Source organism: Xyrauchen texanus, chromosome 40 (assembly GCF_025860055.1).
Source record: "Xyrauchen texanus isolate HMW12.3.18 chromosome 40, RBS_HiC_50CHRs, whole genome shotgun sequence".
NCBI lineage: Eukaryota > Metazoa > Chordata > Actinopteri > Cypriniformes > Catostomidae > Xyrauchen > Xyrauchen texanus.
The window spans coordinates 10,817,056-10,833,403 of NC_068315.1; the positions used below are offsets into that span (position 1 = coordinate 10,817,056).

The 16,348-nt window shown below is 39.4% G+C and overlaps 1 protein-coding gene across 1 annotated transcript in view; it reads left to right on the forward strand.

Moving 5' to 3' along the window:
* LOC127633513 (glutamate receptor ionotropic, NMDA 2C-like) overlaps positions 1 to 15,532 on the forward strand; it is a 74,868-nt gene extending 59,336 nt beyond the window's left edge. Inside the window, exons 6-13 of the mRNA XM_052112675.1 lie at positions 3,313 to 3,481; positions 7,646 to 7,799; positions 8,400 to 8,525; positions 9,050 to 9,279; positions 10,818 to 10,978; positions 11,459 to 11,646; positions 12,652 to 12,884; positions 13,865 to 15,532. Coding sequence (XP_051968635.1) covers positions 3,313 to 3,481; positions 7,646 to 7,799; positions 8,400 to 8,525; positions 9,050 to 9,279; positions 10,818 to 10,978; positions 11,459 to 11,646; positions 12,652 to 12,884; positions 13,865 to 15,256 — 2,653 coding nt within the window. The 3' untranslated portion in view covers positions 15,257 to 15,532. The remainder of the gene's footprint in view (positions 1 to 3,312; positions 3,482 to 7,645; positions 7,800 to 8,399; positions 8,526 to 9,049; positions 9,280 to 10,817; positions 10,979 to 11,458; positions 11,647 to 12,651; positions 12,885 to 13,864) is intronic.
* Positions 15,533 to 16,348: the final 816 nt, after the last annotated feature.

Consider the following 16,348-nt stretch of genomic DNA (forward strand, 5'->3'; position numbering starts at 1 on the left):
GCCCAGAGAGAGAGATGACAGACTCATTATGGCTCCATGCTGAGGGGAGAAAGTGTAAATAAATCATACAGCAGAGTAATCACCCCTCGGGGAGCGTGTGATGGCTGAGGGGGAAACAGTGATCAATATTAATGGTGAAATGTTCTGCTCTGGGCCCATCACACACCTTCATGCTAATTGGCACCCGTGCTCACAAAGCTCTGAGAAATGTGACGACAGTTTTAATTGGACCTGTGGTAACAATGGACATTTGATGTGAGAGAATTTATGGCACAAAAATATCCCAATTCTTGTGTATTAACATTTGTTAATTACGCTGAAAAATAACTATTTTTCAGGATTTGGTATATAGTCAGTATAACAATAGTATACAGTGGCATCTGCAAGCAAATGATGCTGCAGTTTTTCTCAGAACTAACTTTGTTATTACTTTTAATCAGCTGGCCTCACTGTTATTTTTAGTGGATGTATGGAGTAATTTACCTTCGAGTTAACACAGATACCCTAGCAGAGTAACCACAAGTGTAGTTCATCACATTAACTATTGAAATGTCCCATTAAAGGAATAGTTCACCCAAAAATGAAAAAAAGTGTTTACGACTGTCTTTCTTCAGCATAACACAAATTAAGATTTTTTTGTAAACATATTTCAGCTCTGTAATGTGGGTGGCAATTTTTGAAGCTCCAAAAAATATATATTGCCATCATAAAAATAATCCATATGATTCCAGTGGTCTACTGAATTGAAACGCTAGGTGTAAGAAAATATTACAATTTTCTTTTACTAAAAATGTTTGCTTCCGGCCTGCTTGAGGTTTGTACATTGAGAAGGGTGGAGTTCAAACTGCCTGTTGCATCATGTAGGCATGTAAGCTTCTCTGCATAGATATCCGTACATAGATATGAAATGCGTGACTCCATCACATATAAATGAAAATAGTTCTACTTCTAAATGTGATAAATTGCACTAATTTAAGCAATACATGGGCAGAGCCATTGTATATCTCTTATTCGTCTGTAATTGTTTTCATAATGACTGCACACCAATTATAACAGAGATCCATATTACTCAATTTACTTTATACTTTAATTAACTTGGTTTAAAGGAGAAATAATTGATTGGCATTCCCTAGACAGGTAGGTTTGTGTGCCAACGTCTATTATCCCAGAAAACAGACTAATGCACTTTGACACCAACTTCCTCTTCATCACTATCCCTTGTGCTTTGCGTGTGTGTGTGTGTGTGTGTGTGTGTGTGTGTGTGTGTGTGTGTGTGTGTGTGTGTGTGTGTGTGTGTGTGTGTGTGTTTGACTGATTAAACTTCTCATCCTCAATTCACAGCCCACTTAACCCAAAGTGCCAGCACCGTGAGCAGGTGTTGATACAGTGTAGCAGAGAAAGCATCTTGTTTATGTTACATCCAGACTGTTTGGAGACTATCATCAAACACTTAATTTGTCTTTCTTTGTTATGGTTGCTGCCAGTGCAGTGCACACGGCTTTGCCGTCCTTCTGCCCAAGTCCAATCCCTGTACAGCTCATTACGCTGGAGGTCTGGGGAGGTTGGAGGTGATGTACCATTATTGCTCTCGGAGTTTCTCTGCTGAGTGACCCCAGCATCTAACGGCTAATGGAGGCCATCACTTGGTTTGGATACGTGTTTTGAGCATTTTGTTGTGAAAGCTTAAAACCAAGATGCAGTTTTTTTTTATTTTGGCCAACAAGGTTTTTCAATTGCAGCAGTTTGGAGAGAAGTGCAATCGTTTATTTTATTTTCCCCTATTTATTTAGCAGCATCTGCTTATTTTTATGAGTAAACATAATTATGTAGGCCTTCTTTATAAATTGTATTGTAAGTTAATTACATTTTGCCATTTACATTTTTAATTGGGCTCCTGTTAAAGGTACAGTTCACCCAAGAATGTCAAACCTGTATGGTTTTCTTTCTCCCGTAGGCCCCAAAAGGAGATATTAAGCAGGATGTTCTCACTGCTCTTTTCCATACAATGAAAGTGAATGGTGACCAGGGGGTGTAAAGCTCCACTAATGACCAAAAAAACATAAAACTACAATAACAATAGTACAGTACATACAGTCTGTGCACTATATTCCAAATCTTCTGAAGTCATATGATAGCATTGTGTGAGGAATAGACAAAAATGATCAGTGAATAATTACTTCATAATTTCTTACATTTAAATGTCTGTTCCTCACACAAAGCCATCAAGGCTTTAGAAGTATTGTTATGTAGCATGTCAAATGGGCTACTTACAGAATATAGTGCTTTTTTTTATCATTTTTGGAACTTGACTGTTCCAAGTCACCATTCACTGTATTCATTGAATGGAAAAGAGCAGCTAAACTATTGTGTTCCACAAAAGAGAAAAAAAAAACATATACTAAAGGTTTGTAAAAACATATGGGTGAGTAAATCATAACAGAAATGTAATTTCTTGGTGTACTATTACTTTAAAAATTAATTGGCTGGCACTGTGGTGGGAACTACTATTTTATTGACTTGAAGATGACAGGTCAGTAAAAGTGAAAAGCCCTCAGGTGTGCAATGGCTTTTTACCTTTGTTAGAGAAGTCCTTTAATGTTCTTTTTGTCCATAATTTGCTCCTAATGCTAAAACGGCAAGCACAAATTATTTCCTCTCTCTTTTTCATGTCTGCATTATTTTAGCTTGTTACCCAAAATTAATTAGCCTTTCTGTCAGTAATGTATCTTTCAGATGTGTGTCACACCATATGTGTTGCTCTAGAACCACACGCTTTGATCCTCTTCACCAAATGTTTAATCGGAGCATATTAAATGATTGTTGAAGTCCTTTTGACTGATTCCTGATTTGGTTAACTTGAAGTTTTTTGAAAGTTGAAAGAATAGTTAATAATCAAAAAAAAATAATATTCTGTCATCATTTACTCACCCTCATGTGTTCCAAACCTGACTTTCTTTGTTCTGTGGAACACAGTAGGAGAATTTATTGACTGGACTGGAGACTGGAGCTTTCAAGCTTCAAAAAGAATACAAAAACAACATAAAACTGTCATAAAAGTGGTCCATACAACTTGTGCAATATATTCCAAATCTTCTGAAGTCATATGATAGGTTTGTGTGAGAAACAGTCATTATTCACTGATAATCATCCCCTCCAGTTTGCTAAATGCTGGAACCTTCTTCAAAATCTTACTTTTTGTATATGAAATGGGTCATATGGGTTTGGAACAACATCATGATAAATAATGGTAGAAATTAAAAAAATGTACCTACACTAATGAAAATTTTTGTAAATGTTTTTTCCTTTCTGCAGTATAACCGGTCACACAGAGCCTTACACCAAACTCTGCTGCAAAGGCTTCTGCATAGACATCCTAAAGAAGCTCTCACGAACCATCAAATTTTCATACGACCTTTATCTGGTCACCAATGGGAAACATGGCAAGATGGTTCGTGGCGTCTGGAATGGGATGATTGGAGAGGTATGAAATGGCACATTCTCTCACTCTCTCTTTTTCTCACATAAACGCACTCACACTTCAAACATGTCAACAGTTCAGAGCTCATGGGAAATGAGCTAAATTAGCATCTGAGCATGTAAAAATAAAACAGTTTACAGCATGATTCAAAAAACAAATCAGCTTCTTATGATAGCGTCAACACGCTTTTCCTAACATTACTCACACCCTGTTTTCTATCCTTACTTAACAAGAATCTTCTGAAACCTCCAATTATTGCGTGAGATACAATTCAAGTTATTAAGGGCATTCATGGAGCAAAAACTTGCTTTAAAATGCAATCTTGACACATTCCATCCTGTGATCTCCTGCTGCGTGTAGTGTCACTTAATCCGGTGGTTAAGTGTCTTCCACAGCTGTTGATCACTTCATGGGTTCTCATCACCTGCATCTGCTCACAGGCTGATGTGTTTAAAGATAGCAAACCCTCGCTTCAAATACAAGGCTTAAATGCTTTTCACAACGGGTAAGGAGTAGTTCAATAAATGTTTGCATTCAGGTTTGACATGTGATGTGAGGAATTTCCATTCATGAGGTTGATTGAGGTTGACGGCAAAACAAATCTGTCAATACTGCTTTGCGATGTTATACGTTTTGTGATGACATACCTAGTGGTTCATGTCCTTTTTCCATCCCTTGAAGAAACTGGAATCTGGAAGCCAAAAGCAAATAAATGTATGTGTAAATTGTAATATCCACAAAATGATTCTCAAAAACACAGTTCAGTTTATTCAGGACTCAGGAGTGGAAAGTACTGGAGTAATTGTACTTCATAATGATTCTTAAGTATTTTTTTGGAAAATTGTACTAGAGTAATATTGAAACTGAATATATAAGTCAAGTTCTGAACTGAATTTATGCCTGGGCGGGTAGACCCGAAGATGGGAGCCCAGTTGAATCCTCAGCGTCCGACATCTGACACGTGGCTCCCCTTCACGAACGTCGCAGAGAAAGCTCTTGCCCCCTTAAGGGAAGTGGGCATCCGCATACTCATCTACCTCGACGACTGGCAGATTATAGTACACTCTCGAGAGTTGCTGTGCGCGCACAGGTATTTGGTGCTCAGGCACCTCAGCTGTCAAGGTTCTTCGGGTCAACCGGGAAAAGATCAAGCTCTCCCCGGTTCAGAGCACCTCTTTTCTCAGCATGGAGTTAGCCTCTGTCTCAAAGACAGTGTGCCTCACAAGCGAGCACGTGCAGTCGGTGCTGAACTGCCTGAAGTCATTCAGGCAGAGGACAGCAGTTCCACTGAAACACTTTCAGAGGCTACTGGGGCATATGGCTTCCTCAGCAGCAGTCACGGCGCTCGGGTTGATGCATATGAGACCACTTCAGCACTAGCTTCAGACTCGAGTCCCAAGATGGGCATGGCGCTGCGGCACACATCGCGTAGCTATCACACCGCTCCACTTATTCAGCCCTTGGACAGACCTTGCATTTCTATGGGCAGGAGTTCCCCTACAACAAGTGTCCAGACATGTCGTGGTCACCACAGATGCCTCCAAACTGGTGTGAAATGGGCACGCTGTCACCAGTTCCTGGTCAGGGCCGCAACTGGGTTAGCATATCAACTGCCTAGATTTCTTGCTGGCTGTACTACTTGACCTGCTGAGGCTATTGCCGTTGATCCAGGGCAAGCATGTGGTGGTCTGGTCTGACAACACAGTGACAGTAGCATATATAAACCGCCAAGGCGGCGTATGCTCTCATCGCATGTCGCAACTTGCCCGCCATCTCCTCCTATGGAGTCCGCAGCAGTTGAGGTCGCTGCAGGCCACTCATATCCCTGGCAGCCTCAACACCACAGCGGACACACTGTTGTGGCAGGCAATGCTCAGCGGAGAGTGGAGACTACGCCCCCTAGGTGGTCCAGCTGATTTGGAGTCAATTCAACAAAGCACAGGTACACCTGTTCGCTTCCCAAGAATCCTCACACTGCCAACTCTGGTATTGCAGACTTAGAAGAGCGTGTGGTTCTCAGACCTCACGCTCTTCAAGACAGCACCTCCCTGGCAGATTCCTCTGAGAAAGGACCTTCTTTCTCAGGGATGGGGCACAATCTGGCACCCGTGCCCAGACCTCTGGAACATAAGTGGCCTACAACCATCAGTGGTTGACCGATCACTCAGGCTAGAGCTCCCTCTGCGAAGCAGCTTCATGCCCTGAAGTTCCCACGACCCCCTTCAGGGATCAGGTGGTGAACCTGCAAGCACTGCCCCAGAGGAGGCAGACCCAGCCCTGTCGTTGCTGTGTCCAGTGCATGCTTTGCGCACCTATTTGGATCGCACACAGAGCTTTCGACACTCTGAGCAGCTCTTTGTCTGCTTTGGAAAAAGACATGACATCTTTTGGGGCATTGGGGGAGGTTACATGCAGTCTGATGCACCTGCTATTACACACGCAGCAGCTTGCTTGCACCTGCATCTGCAGTTCACGTAACAAGGTTCAGCTGTTGTGGCATTTTTCCATAGGGACCCCTAGTATCACAACATCGACACAACATCGAGTGAGTGACAGAAGGGGAACATCTCAGTTATTATCATAACCTCCATTCCCTGATGGAGGGAACAAGACATTGTGTCCCTCTTGCCACAACACTGTACTAGCCCCTGCAATGGCCGGGACCGTGCCTTGGCTCCTCAGCACAAAATCCTGCATCCTGCATTCCAGCTACCTTTATACACGTATGTCCGGGGGAGTGGCATGCAAATTCCACTCGCCAATCTTTTCTCAAAGATCCGAGGTGATCAGGGCTCTCAAGATCGACCCCTAGTGTCACTAAAGCGACACAACGTCTCGTTCCCTCCATCAGGAAATGGAAGTTACGACAGTAACCGAGACATTTCCATCCCATGTTTAAGAGAACAAAATTGTCACTTCTAGGGAAATTGATGCAAAATAGAAATTAAAATGGAACTCGAAGCCACTGTTGTTCTTTTATTAAATGTAACAAATTCCTACTTGTGGTTTAGAGTGCGGAGAAAAAATAGTCTGACATGTTTTCTAGCTATCATGTCTGGGAGCAAAAGTGTGTCAGACAGTTTTGAAAGATAATAGTAACCAATCATTTTGATGAGATACTTTGGCATTTTTTAATAAACAGAGCAACATCTAAGATGCTATGTGATGATATCTGTCTAATTATAAAAAATAAAAAAATAAAAAAAACTTTTTTTTATGCACGTTTTGCAGATCTTTTTTTTTTTTTTTTTTCTTTTTCATCCTGCTTTTTTTACAATTAGCTAAAATTTGCATTTAATTATATGTGGATGGAAGCCCAACTATTGCCATTCAGACCTTCAAAGTACACAGTGCACACACACACACAGCATTTCGCAGGTGATCATACTTTACCCTAAAAAGGTTTTTGTATCCTGGTGGACACAAACATTTAAGAGCCAAGGGAGAGGATCAATGAGTGAGTTGGTCAAATCTTTGCAAAAAAATTAAAAAAGGGTGTCCCTGCAAATACTGAGAACATGCACATTTCTATATAAAGTCTAGCATCAACTCACTGTGCTTATCTAAGTAAAAAGGCAGCATTTTTGGAGAAGACAGCTGATCTCGAGGCAAACACTCCAATCTATTCAATGTTATTTTCATGATTTCTGCAAACTATAAATTAAAAAAAAGTCAAACAAATTAATAAAATAAAAGCAATTAGTTAGCAAAAAAAACATTTAAATATTTAATGTAGGCCCTAATATGTTGAAAAATATCAATGAACTAATTTTCAGAGGTAGCTTTACATATGCTTGACCTTTTTAGCGAAAAAAATAACATTTTACTGAGCTCTATCTAATTAAAATCAAAGCTAATTAATTTGTGCTCCCACAAATTGTTCTTTACTTACGAAAACAGCCAATGATATCAGTTTCAGGACAAAATATAACTGTCTTCAACTCTGGCCACTCGTACCTGTGAAGAGGCATCCTCAATGACACCATTTCTGACCTAACACATTACATTTTAATAATAACTCCAATCTCTTGAAATCATCTACCTTTTTCTAAAGCTAAGAAAAAAAGATTACCTTTTACTTTAAAACTGTTTACACCTCTGAGTTCAACAATATGGCATGGCTAGGCTGTGTTATGACATGGCTGCCCATTTTGTTCCTTGATCAAGGTCTTCTACAAGCGAGCTGATATGGCTATCGGCTCTCTTACCATCAATGAGGAGCGGTCAGAGATTGTTGACTTTTCAGTGCCATTCGTGGAGACTGGGATTAGTGTTATGGTGGCCAGAAGCAATGGAACAGTCTCACCCTCTGCCTTTCTTGGTGAGAAGAATTCATTAGCTATCCAGACTGTGAGATATGCTTGATGACTGTCTGAAATATTTACCGCCAACGGCGATTCTGATAAGGATAAGAATATGACTATATTAACATTTTATGCCTGTGTTGGATTACAATTTAGAATAAAGAGAATTAAACCTAGACAGGAAAAACATTTTCTAAAGAATCTCTAACTCTGCACTTCTCAAATAATAATAATAAATAAATAAGCAAATAGCTTAAACCAGCCTAAGGTGGTATGCTGGTTTGGCTCTACTGTATTTAGAGGGGTTTAAAGCACTTTAAATCAGTTTGTGAAAGACACTGGACCAGCTGCAAGACCAGAGCTAGACCACCTGAAGACCAGCAGGACCAGCTTAAACAAGCTAAAACCAACAAACCACCTTAGGCTGGTTTAAGCTGTTTTTAGCCAAATGCACACAAGCAGAGAGAATGAGACATTTAGTCTCTGCTAAACAATAATTTGTTAATTATTCACACTAATTGTACAGCATCTGACAAACACAATGTTGCATTGTTATGAGTATGAGAAATTCTTTGCCATCTGAATTTATGCATTGCTTCATATTCTCTGATTTCCAGAGCCTTACAGTCCAGCCGTGTGGGTAATGATGTTTGTAATGTGCCTGACTGTTGTGGCAGTCACCGTGTTCGTCTTTGAGTACTTCAGTCCTGTTGGGTACAACCGGAGCCTTGTCAGTGCAAAAGGTCAGCCTTGGTTTTTCACACAGTCTTTACTGTTATCAGGCACCAAGCTCTGGGAGGGGAAGAATAGTTGTGGAACCAGTCTAATCAATCCACATAAACCGAGCTGACAGGGTGTGTACTTGTCTCCTAGTGTAAAAGGTCATTTTTTGGAGGTTTAATTAACGTTTGTCGCTTTGCTAATTTGACTTTGATTGATTGCTTGCCTTTTTAGTTGCACACAAGTACCCCATTCAGAACTGATGTCAAGGTGGAACTTGAAAAGAAATTCCTACCAACTGTTCACAGCATTAAATAATTTTGCACGTGTGTCCTGATCTGTGACTAATTAAACTGCAATGTCCAACAGAACATCTGTTATAAAGGGTGCACATACATTCTGTTGTGCTTTGTTTTGTAAGCATCAACAACAACTGCTTAGCCTTATGTATTCATAACACGTGAACTTTAAAGTATTATTTTAATAATTTAATGTCAATACTATAATGTATACTCTCTCATATACTTTCTTGCTCATATTTACATAGCCCCTGGGGGTCCCACCTTTACCATCGGGAAGTCTGTCTGGCTCCTGTGGGGAATCGTCTTCAACAACTCTGTTCCAATTGAAAACCCCAAAGGCACAACCAGCAAAATTATGGTCCTAGTCTGGGCTTTCTTTGCTGTCATTTTCCTTGCTAGCTACACTGCCAATTTAGCTGCCTTCATGATACAAGAGCAGTACATTGACACTGTGTCTGGACTTAGTGACAAAAAGGTGAGACAGATGTGTGTAATTGTAAATGAGGTGTATAACAGTTTAGAGTAAAGGCCTTGGCATGAGAAACATTCACAAAACAATTTTAAGTGAAACTAACTATGAGACACACCAATAGCATACTGTGATGATCTGACAACTTTTTGAGAATTGACCTTGTTTTTGTATTATTGTTCAAGCAGATCAGACAGGTATCCAAACGAATGTCTTAAAGTCTACCTTACGATCAGTGATATTTATGTTCACTATTTTTCTTAAGAAAACCTTGACAGAAATCAATACAATAATGCAAATTAGAAATGAACTTGACCTCAGGGAAGAACGGCAATAGATGAATCGCTCATATATTATTTATATATATATATATATATACAAAAAAACAAGCCTGACTAATAGATTTGCTTTTTGCTTGCACAATACATTAAAGCAATAAGGTATGACAGGCTGTGCCATATTAAGCATATAGTCTCATCCAAAGGGCATTGTTAGGTATGACACACAGCATTCACAATGTAGCATACCCTCAAGTGCCTTATTGCTTTGATTAAATGTAAGAGACAATAAATATGAAATTTAAATACATCATAACTACACAAAAACACTGCAAAAAGCATTTTCTTACACAGTATTTGTCTTCTTTTTCTTTAAATATTGAAACAAGATGCATTTTCTTGCTGAGCAAAATTACATAAGATATTAAGTCATATTTTCAGAGAAATCCAACCACATTTAGTGAGGTTTAAGCTCAAAACAAGAAGAAACTATTTGCCAACAGGGTAAGAAAAATAAACTTAATTCTAAAGGATATTTCTCTGAAATGAAGACTTAATATCTTGCTTCTAAAGTAAATGTATCTTATTTTATTTATGTCTATTCTTAGTTGAAAAACAAGACAACAATATTGATTAGGAATAAGATTTATGAAACAAAATATTAAACACAAATCTTCATTGCCGTTAATTGCTATCTTTCTATTAGAAAATAAAGCCTTATTAAACTAAGGTTAGTAGTTGGCCTCTATGGGTGCTGTGCAGTGATTAAATGTTTTGAGCCATAGCTGTTACTATGTAGTGTATGACCAATCAGAATCCAGGACTAGAACTCTCTGTTATTAAGTAATATTACTGAATGCATTTTGCATAAGGCCAGTCATCAAAGGTATTGCAGAATCGACTTTGAAATATGAGGCCTGTTTGCACATTTTCATGCCTGTAGAGACACAAGGATTTGAGAGGAAAATGATATACTGTCTGATATGGTCATTCTGGACGAATTGCATTATTTTACCTTTATCTCTTATTAGGTCCACTGTGCATTGCGGAAATTTATCAGTGTGGAGAGAAATCAGAGAAAGCAGTACTGATCCTAAAGTTAATGAATTTCACAACACTTGTTTAATTTTCTTTTCAAGGTCACTACCACCCAGGGAATAGGTGATTCTTTGTAATCTGTGTTGATCTACATCTGTATTGTTAAAGTTAATCCGCAACCTGCCTCATCTAAACAAATTCAATGCAATTTATTCCTTTTTGTTTCAGTTTCAAAAACCACAGGAACATTATCCTCCTTTTCGCTTTGGGACGGTCCCAAACGGCAGCACTGAGAGGAACATTCGAAGCAACTACCCCGACATGCACACCCACATGATAAAATACAACCAGAAGGGAGTGGAGGAAGCACTCAACAGCCTTAAAACAGGGTGGGCTTCAACAACTTTTGGTGTGCGTGTCTGTGTACATACAAAGCTATATTTTGATGACAAAAATGTCCACAAAAGTTGGAAAAATCAGACAAACCCTGTCTTTGGGGACATATTCGACATCCTCAATTAATTAAAATGCAAAAAATGTCTTTGAGTTTTAGGGTTAGGGTGTAGATTAGGGTTAGTTTGTAATATTTATACTTTGTTGTTTGTGAAAATGTTTGTTAGTGAACAAAGAGGGTCATTCCATTGTTCATTAGAAATCATTTAGAAGCTATTCTGTCAGACTTTTTTATTTTGAGATGTCTGAGGATCAGTGAAACACTGGTGAGGAAACAAGCATAAATAATGTATTGTTCACCATCCATCAATGGAAAAAGAAGGATTAGGAATTAACAAGATATAATTATTTACTTGACAAATTTATGTGTAATTATTAAACTATTTGCCTTGGGCTCATTTCTCTCCTATGTGTAGGAAGCTGGACGCCTTCATTTATGATGCCGCAGTTCTTAATTATATGGCTGGCAAGGACGAGGGCTGCAAGCTGGTCACGATTGGTAGTGGGAAGGTGTTTGCAACTACGGGCTATGGCATTGCTCTGCAAAAGGACTCTCGTTGGAAGCGTCCCATAGACCTGGCTCTACTCCTGTTCCTGGGAGACGGTAAATCGCTGTTAGGGTTCGGAACTCATCCACACATAATATCCTCTGCCCCATCATGGAAGCTATCACACTGAGCCTTATTACTCAATGTGCTGACAATTGAGAGTTTATGAAATGTCAATGCGAACTACCAGCATCAGAAAACCTCAACAGTAGACATTGGTTCCTCACTGCCTACAAAGACAGCATCTAAATAGAAATGGAACTTCAAAAGTGACTGATTTGGAACGCTCTACATGGACAGCACAGCAACTCCCCATGCCATGCAAATGGACAGTTTTCACATTTCTGTGTTTTGTATGTGGAAGTAAACTATAGCAGGTACATAGCAATTATTATTTTTGCTTTGCCATTTGCTCCAAAAGCAAAAAAAAAAAAAAAAAAAGACCACTATTACATTTGCATGACTTTCCAAAAGACGAAAAAATTGGAGATGGATTATGGCACTCAGAAGACAAAAAAATATTTAAAACCTTTTTAAAATAATGCCAGGATAATATAAAGAATAATTATACATTTAATTAAAATGATTTAAGCAGATTAACTGCTAAATCAAGGCTGAAATGCTTCATCACAGCCTGTGAAAAGGGTCCATAACATTCTGCATGGGAGACTCGGTTCCAATAGAGTTTAACGTTTACGTGCTGTTAAGACAAAAGCACTGCAATCTAATAAAGATAAAAATACACAGCACACACAAATATTGGGTAAAACAAACCATTCTTTTATTTGATTAACCTTTTTTTATCAATACATTTCAGCATTGAATTAAATATACTGTAAGTATATTTATAATTGGGAGCTTTATAAAATGTATATAAAGTATAAACTTTTTCATCGGTAACATACCTATTTTGTTTTAAAATGCTGTCCAGGCAGGCAGCTCACTGTGTTTTAGGAACAGTATGCATGTGTTTCTTACAATATCCACTTGTTTCTGTCATTGAATAGCCTGTAACTGCCACTGTTTCTGGCACTATTCCTGACCCCATTTCTTTCATGCAGGGGACACACAGAGACTGGAGACAGTATGGCTGTCTGGAATATGCCAGAATGAGAAAAATGAAGTCATGAGCTCCAAGTTGGACATAGACAACATGGCAGGTGTTTTCTACATGTTGCTAGTGGCCATGGGCCTCAGTCTACTGGTCTTTGCTTGGGAACATCTGCTCTACTGGAAACTCAGGCACTCTGTCCACAAGTCTGACCACTTAGACTTCCTGTTGGCCATTAGCAGGGTAAGACAGCCTTTCTGTCCTTTTGTGTTTTAAATCAGTTGGTTCAGACCATGCGTTTATAATGCAGAGTGAAGTTGAAGTTAAACCCTTAAGTCAAATTTAAACTTATTGTGTGATCAGGCTTCTATTTGTTTACCTAAAAGTTAAGACAAAATGCACTAACATTTTTGTTTTGCTAAGGTATTACTTTGATGATATTTTGTACACATCCACCAAATTCTTGAACAAGAAAACTATTTTAAAAGCATTGATGATTGGCTTTCCCACTAGTGTCCTTGTCTTCCCGAAAATTGTTACAAATTGTATTTATTGTGTACAATAAAGCAGAGACAAAAATGCCACCAAAAATGCACCCAAAATTCAAAACGTTGGCCAAAAGAATGAACTTGTAATGAATGTTTCTTATAATGACAGTTCTTAATATTCTGTTATAGTACTTGTTATACATATTATGGTAATTAAATACGAGTTGATATGATTTGAGAGGTAACAAATTCTCATTCTTGAACATTTGTATTACACACTTAGTTTTAAATGGTTAAAAAAAAAAAAATCCATCAAAGATAAATTGCCGCTGAAAATCAAATCAAGGGGCAAATATTGCTTGTTGATAAAAAAAGTCAATTTCTAACACTGGTATTAAAGCAGACTTCCTTTGCCATGTGTGCAAGTTCATTCAGGAGAAAAAAGTTTCTCATTGTATAAATAAGGCTGTAGATAAATCTAAACCTTTGCAAGCAGACCATTTTGGAAAACATGATCAAATTACTGATCATAAGGTAGTACATAAAATTTTGACAGGAAACAATAAACTTGTCCTTCTCTCTTACTAAAGCATAATTTGGTATATTAATCATTATAATGGACAAAAAAACAGCCGTGACATGAATGAGTCCTATGAAACACCCACAAAATAGAATTTATCTGTTGGAATGCACAATTGCTATGCAAATTGCACATTACGATGCTTTACCTTTCAGGGCATATACAGCTGCTTTAACGGCATTGAAGATATTGGCAGAGCTGCCAGCATACAGAATCCAGACATTACCACCAATTATGCACAGGCCAACATGCTGAAAATGCTGCAGACAGCCAAGGACATTGTCTCATCTGCCAAGGTGGAGAACTCATTGGATAATGCCACCAAGACCATTGAGAACTGGAGCCGTTACAGCGGCACAATGCCAGCACGTATTCCACAGGTGACCACAATTGAAAAAGTTCCCGGTCACGTCTCTTACATTACCAACGTCACAGAGAACCACATACCTCATATGCAGCATTCCATAACTCCTCCTTTCACACAGCAGCACAACAAAACAACAAGCCCACCACCACCACCGATGGTAAACCTAGCCCGTCCCACTCCTCTCCGATACACTCTTCCTGCCAGAATCAGGGGTCTGTACAATGGTATGCTCCCAGTATCCAGTCTGAGCACTCCTCATCTAGCCATGCATTATCCTCACTCTGATCTGGCCCATTCTGGTTCTTCCTTTGTTCCATACAGAGATCTACAAGTGCCAGACATTTACACTGAGCACCACAAGTCTTGTCATGATTTCTCCGATGGTGGCAGGCGGAAAAATAGACCCCATAGTGTCATCATGGAGTCCATGGATTTAAGGGGGCTTCACAATTATAAGGACCAAACAATGTGTCATGCAGATGCAAATAATTGTGCAGAAAACCACCTGTCATCCTCCTTCAGAGACAATCCTTTTATATCGGCTGAAACAGCATGCAATTCCTGCATTAAAACATACATTGACTCAACACTGGATGACATACCGTTGATAGGGAAAAGGAAGCTTCATCGTAGGCCATCATTTCTGAAAGCCACCTGGGGCCCCGACAGAGTCCGGTTCCCAGGTGACAGGCCTTCTGCCACAGCCTCCTCTCGAGTAACTATACCTGACCTGTTCCCTTGCGTGGATGTACATGGACGGGTGAGAAATACCCTGTGTTACACCCAACCAGTGGATCAGACCTACCTTCACCCCTTCCAGCGACCATCCAGAAAAGGTCAGAAGCTGAAACACACCCAGTCGACCAGGCTTCCCTCCTACAAGGAGGCGATTTACCACAATGCGGCAGCCGTTAGGAGGGCCTCCAGCATGATGCACAGACCATACTCCTACCCTGAGCTGCCAGTCTACCAGAGCCCACTGCCATATGGACCAGCTGAATTGTGCAACATCTTCCCCTGCATGGGGCATCCCAGTGACAATGTATATGGAGGGTACAGAGCATCCACACACCTACAGGATGAACATCTAGTGCATGTCCCAGGCAGCAGGGTGATTCACAGCAGCCCCATTGTGCCCATGACATGGGGCAGAATTTCCAGCCTGGAGTCAGAGGTGTGAACTGAGCATTCCATGTGCCAATTATAAACAGTGTTTTCAGCTCGGTGGCTCAAAAGCTTTTACTGACCAATAAAATTACTTGGCCTTTACGCCCGTTTCACACATACTCCGTTTGCAGTGCGTATGCGGTGCGTATTTTTTTCCGTACCCATGTTAACAGGTTAGAGCTTTTACACTGCACGCAGATGCAGTCCGTCGATCCGTTCCAGTTGCGGTGCGTATACAGCAGTGCAGCGATCGTTTACGCACCGAGTCTATTTTTGCTGTGCTGCACCGCACTGAATTAAAGTGGCAGCGCATTGTTCACATTAAAATAGACATAGATTGACAAGAAACTGTAATCATTTCATCATATAAGCATAATTTCAGTTAATGTGTTCTACAGTTACTAAATTACAGGGTCAAGAAAAACAAAAAGAATGATTATAGTCCCAAAAGTTGCAAAATGCCATCCTATATGATTTTTTACCCTAAAAAAGACAGAGTGAACACAAATGCGTCTCATTCTTCTCCTTCTTAGCAACAGATATAGCGCGATAGCTTTTCTTCAACTCGAACTACATGTAAAACAAAGAATCACAATGATTAAAATGAATTTTCATACTGTTTCAATGCCTTAAACAATCTCAAATTTAATTACACATTAATACACAATTCCTTACACATTTTTGATTTTGTGGCACACAGAAACTGCGGATCAGTAGCGCACTGCAAACGCAATATGTGAAAGCACTATAGCGCGTGCTGCTCCTTTACCGTATACGCACCACATACGTACCGCATACGCACTGCACACGGAGTATGTGTGAAACGGCCGTTACAGGAATAGTTCGCCCAGTAATGATAATTCTCTCATTATTTACATACCCTTATACCAATCCAAAACTGTATGACTTTATTTTTCCTACGGAACACAAAAATAAATGTAATCAAATGATTTGAGGGGTTTATTCCATGTCTTCTGAAATGGTGAGAAAAAAAAAAAACAACATTGTATGAAAAACAAAAACACCTCATATATTCTTTACAGTTTCTTCATTTGTGTTCTGCAGTTGTAAAGGCATGAGGGTCAATAAAATATGAGAGAATTAT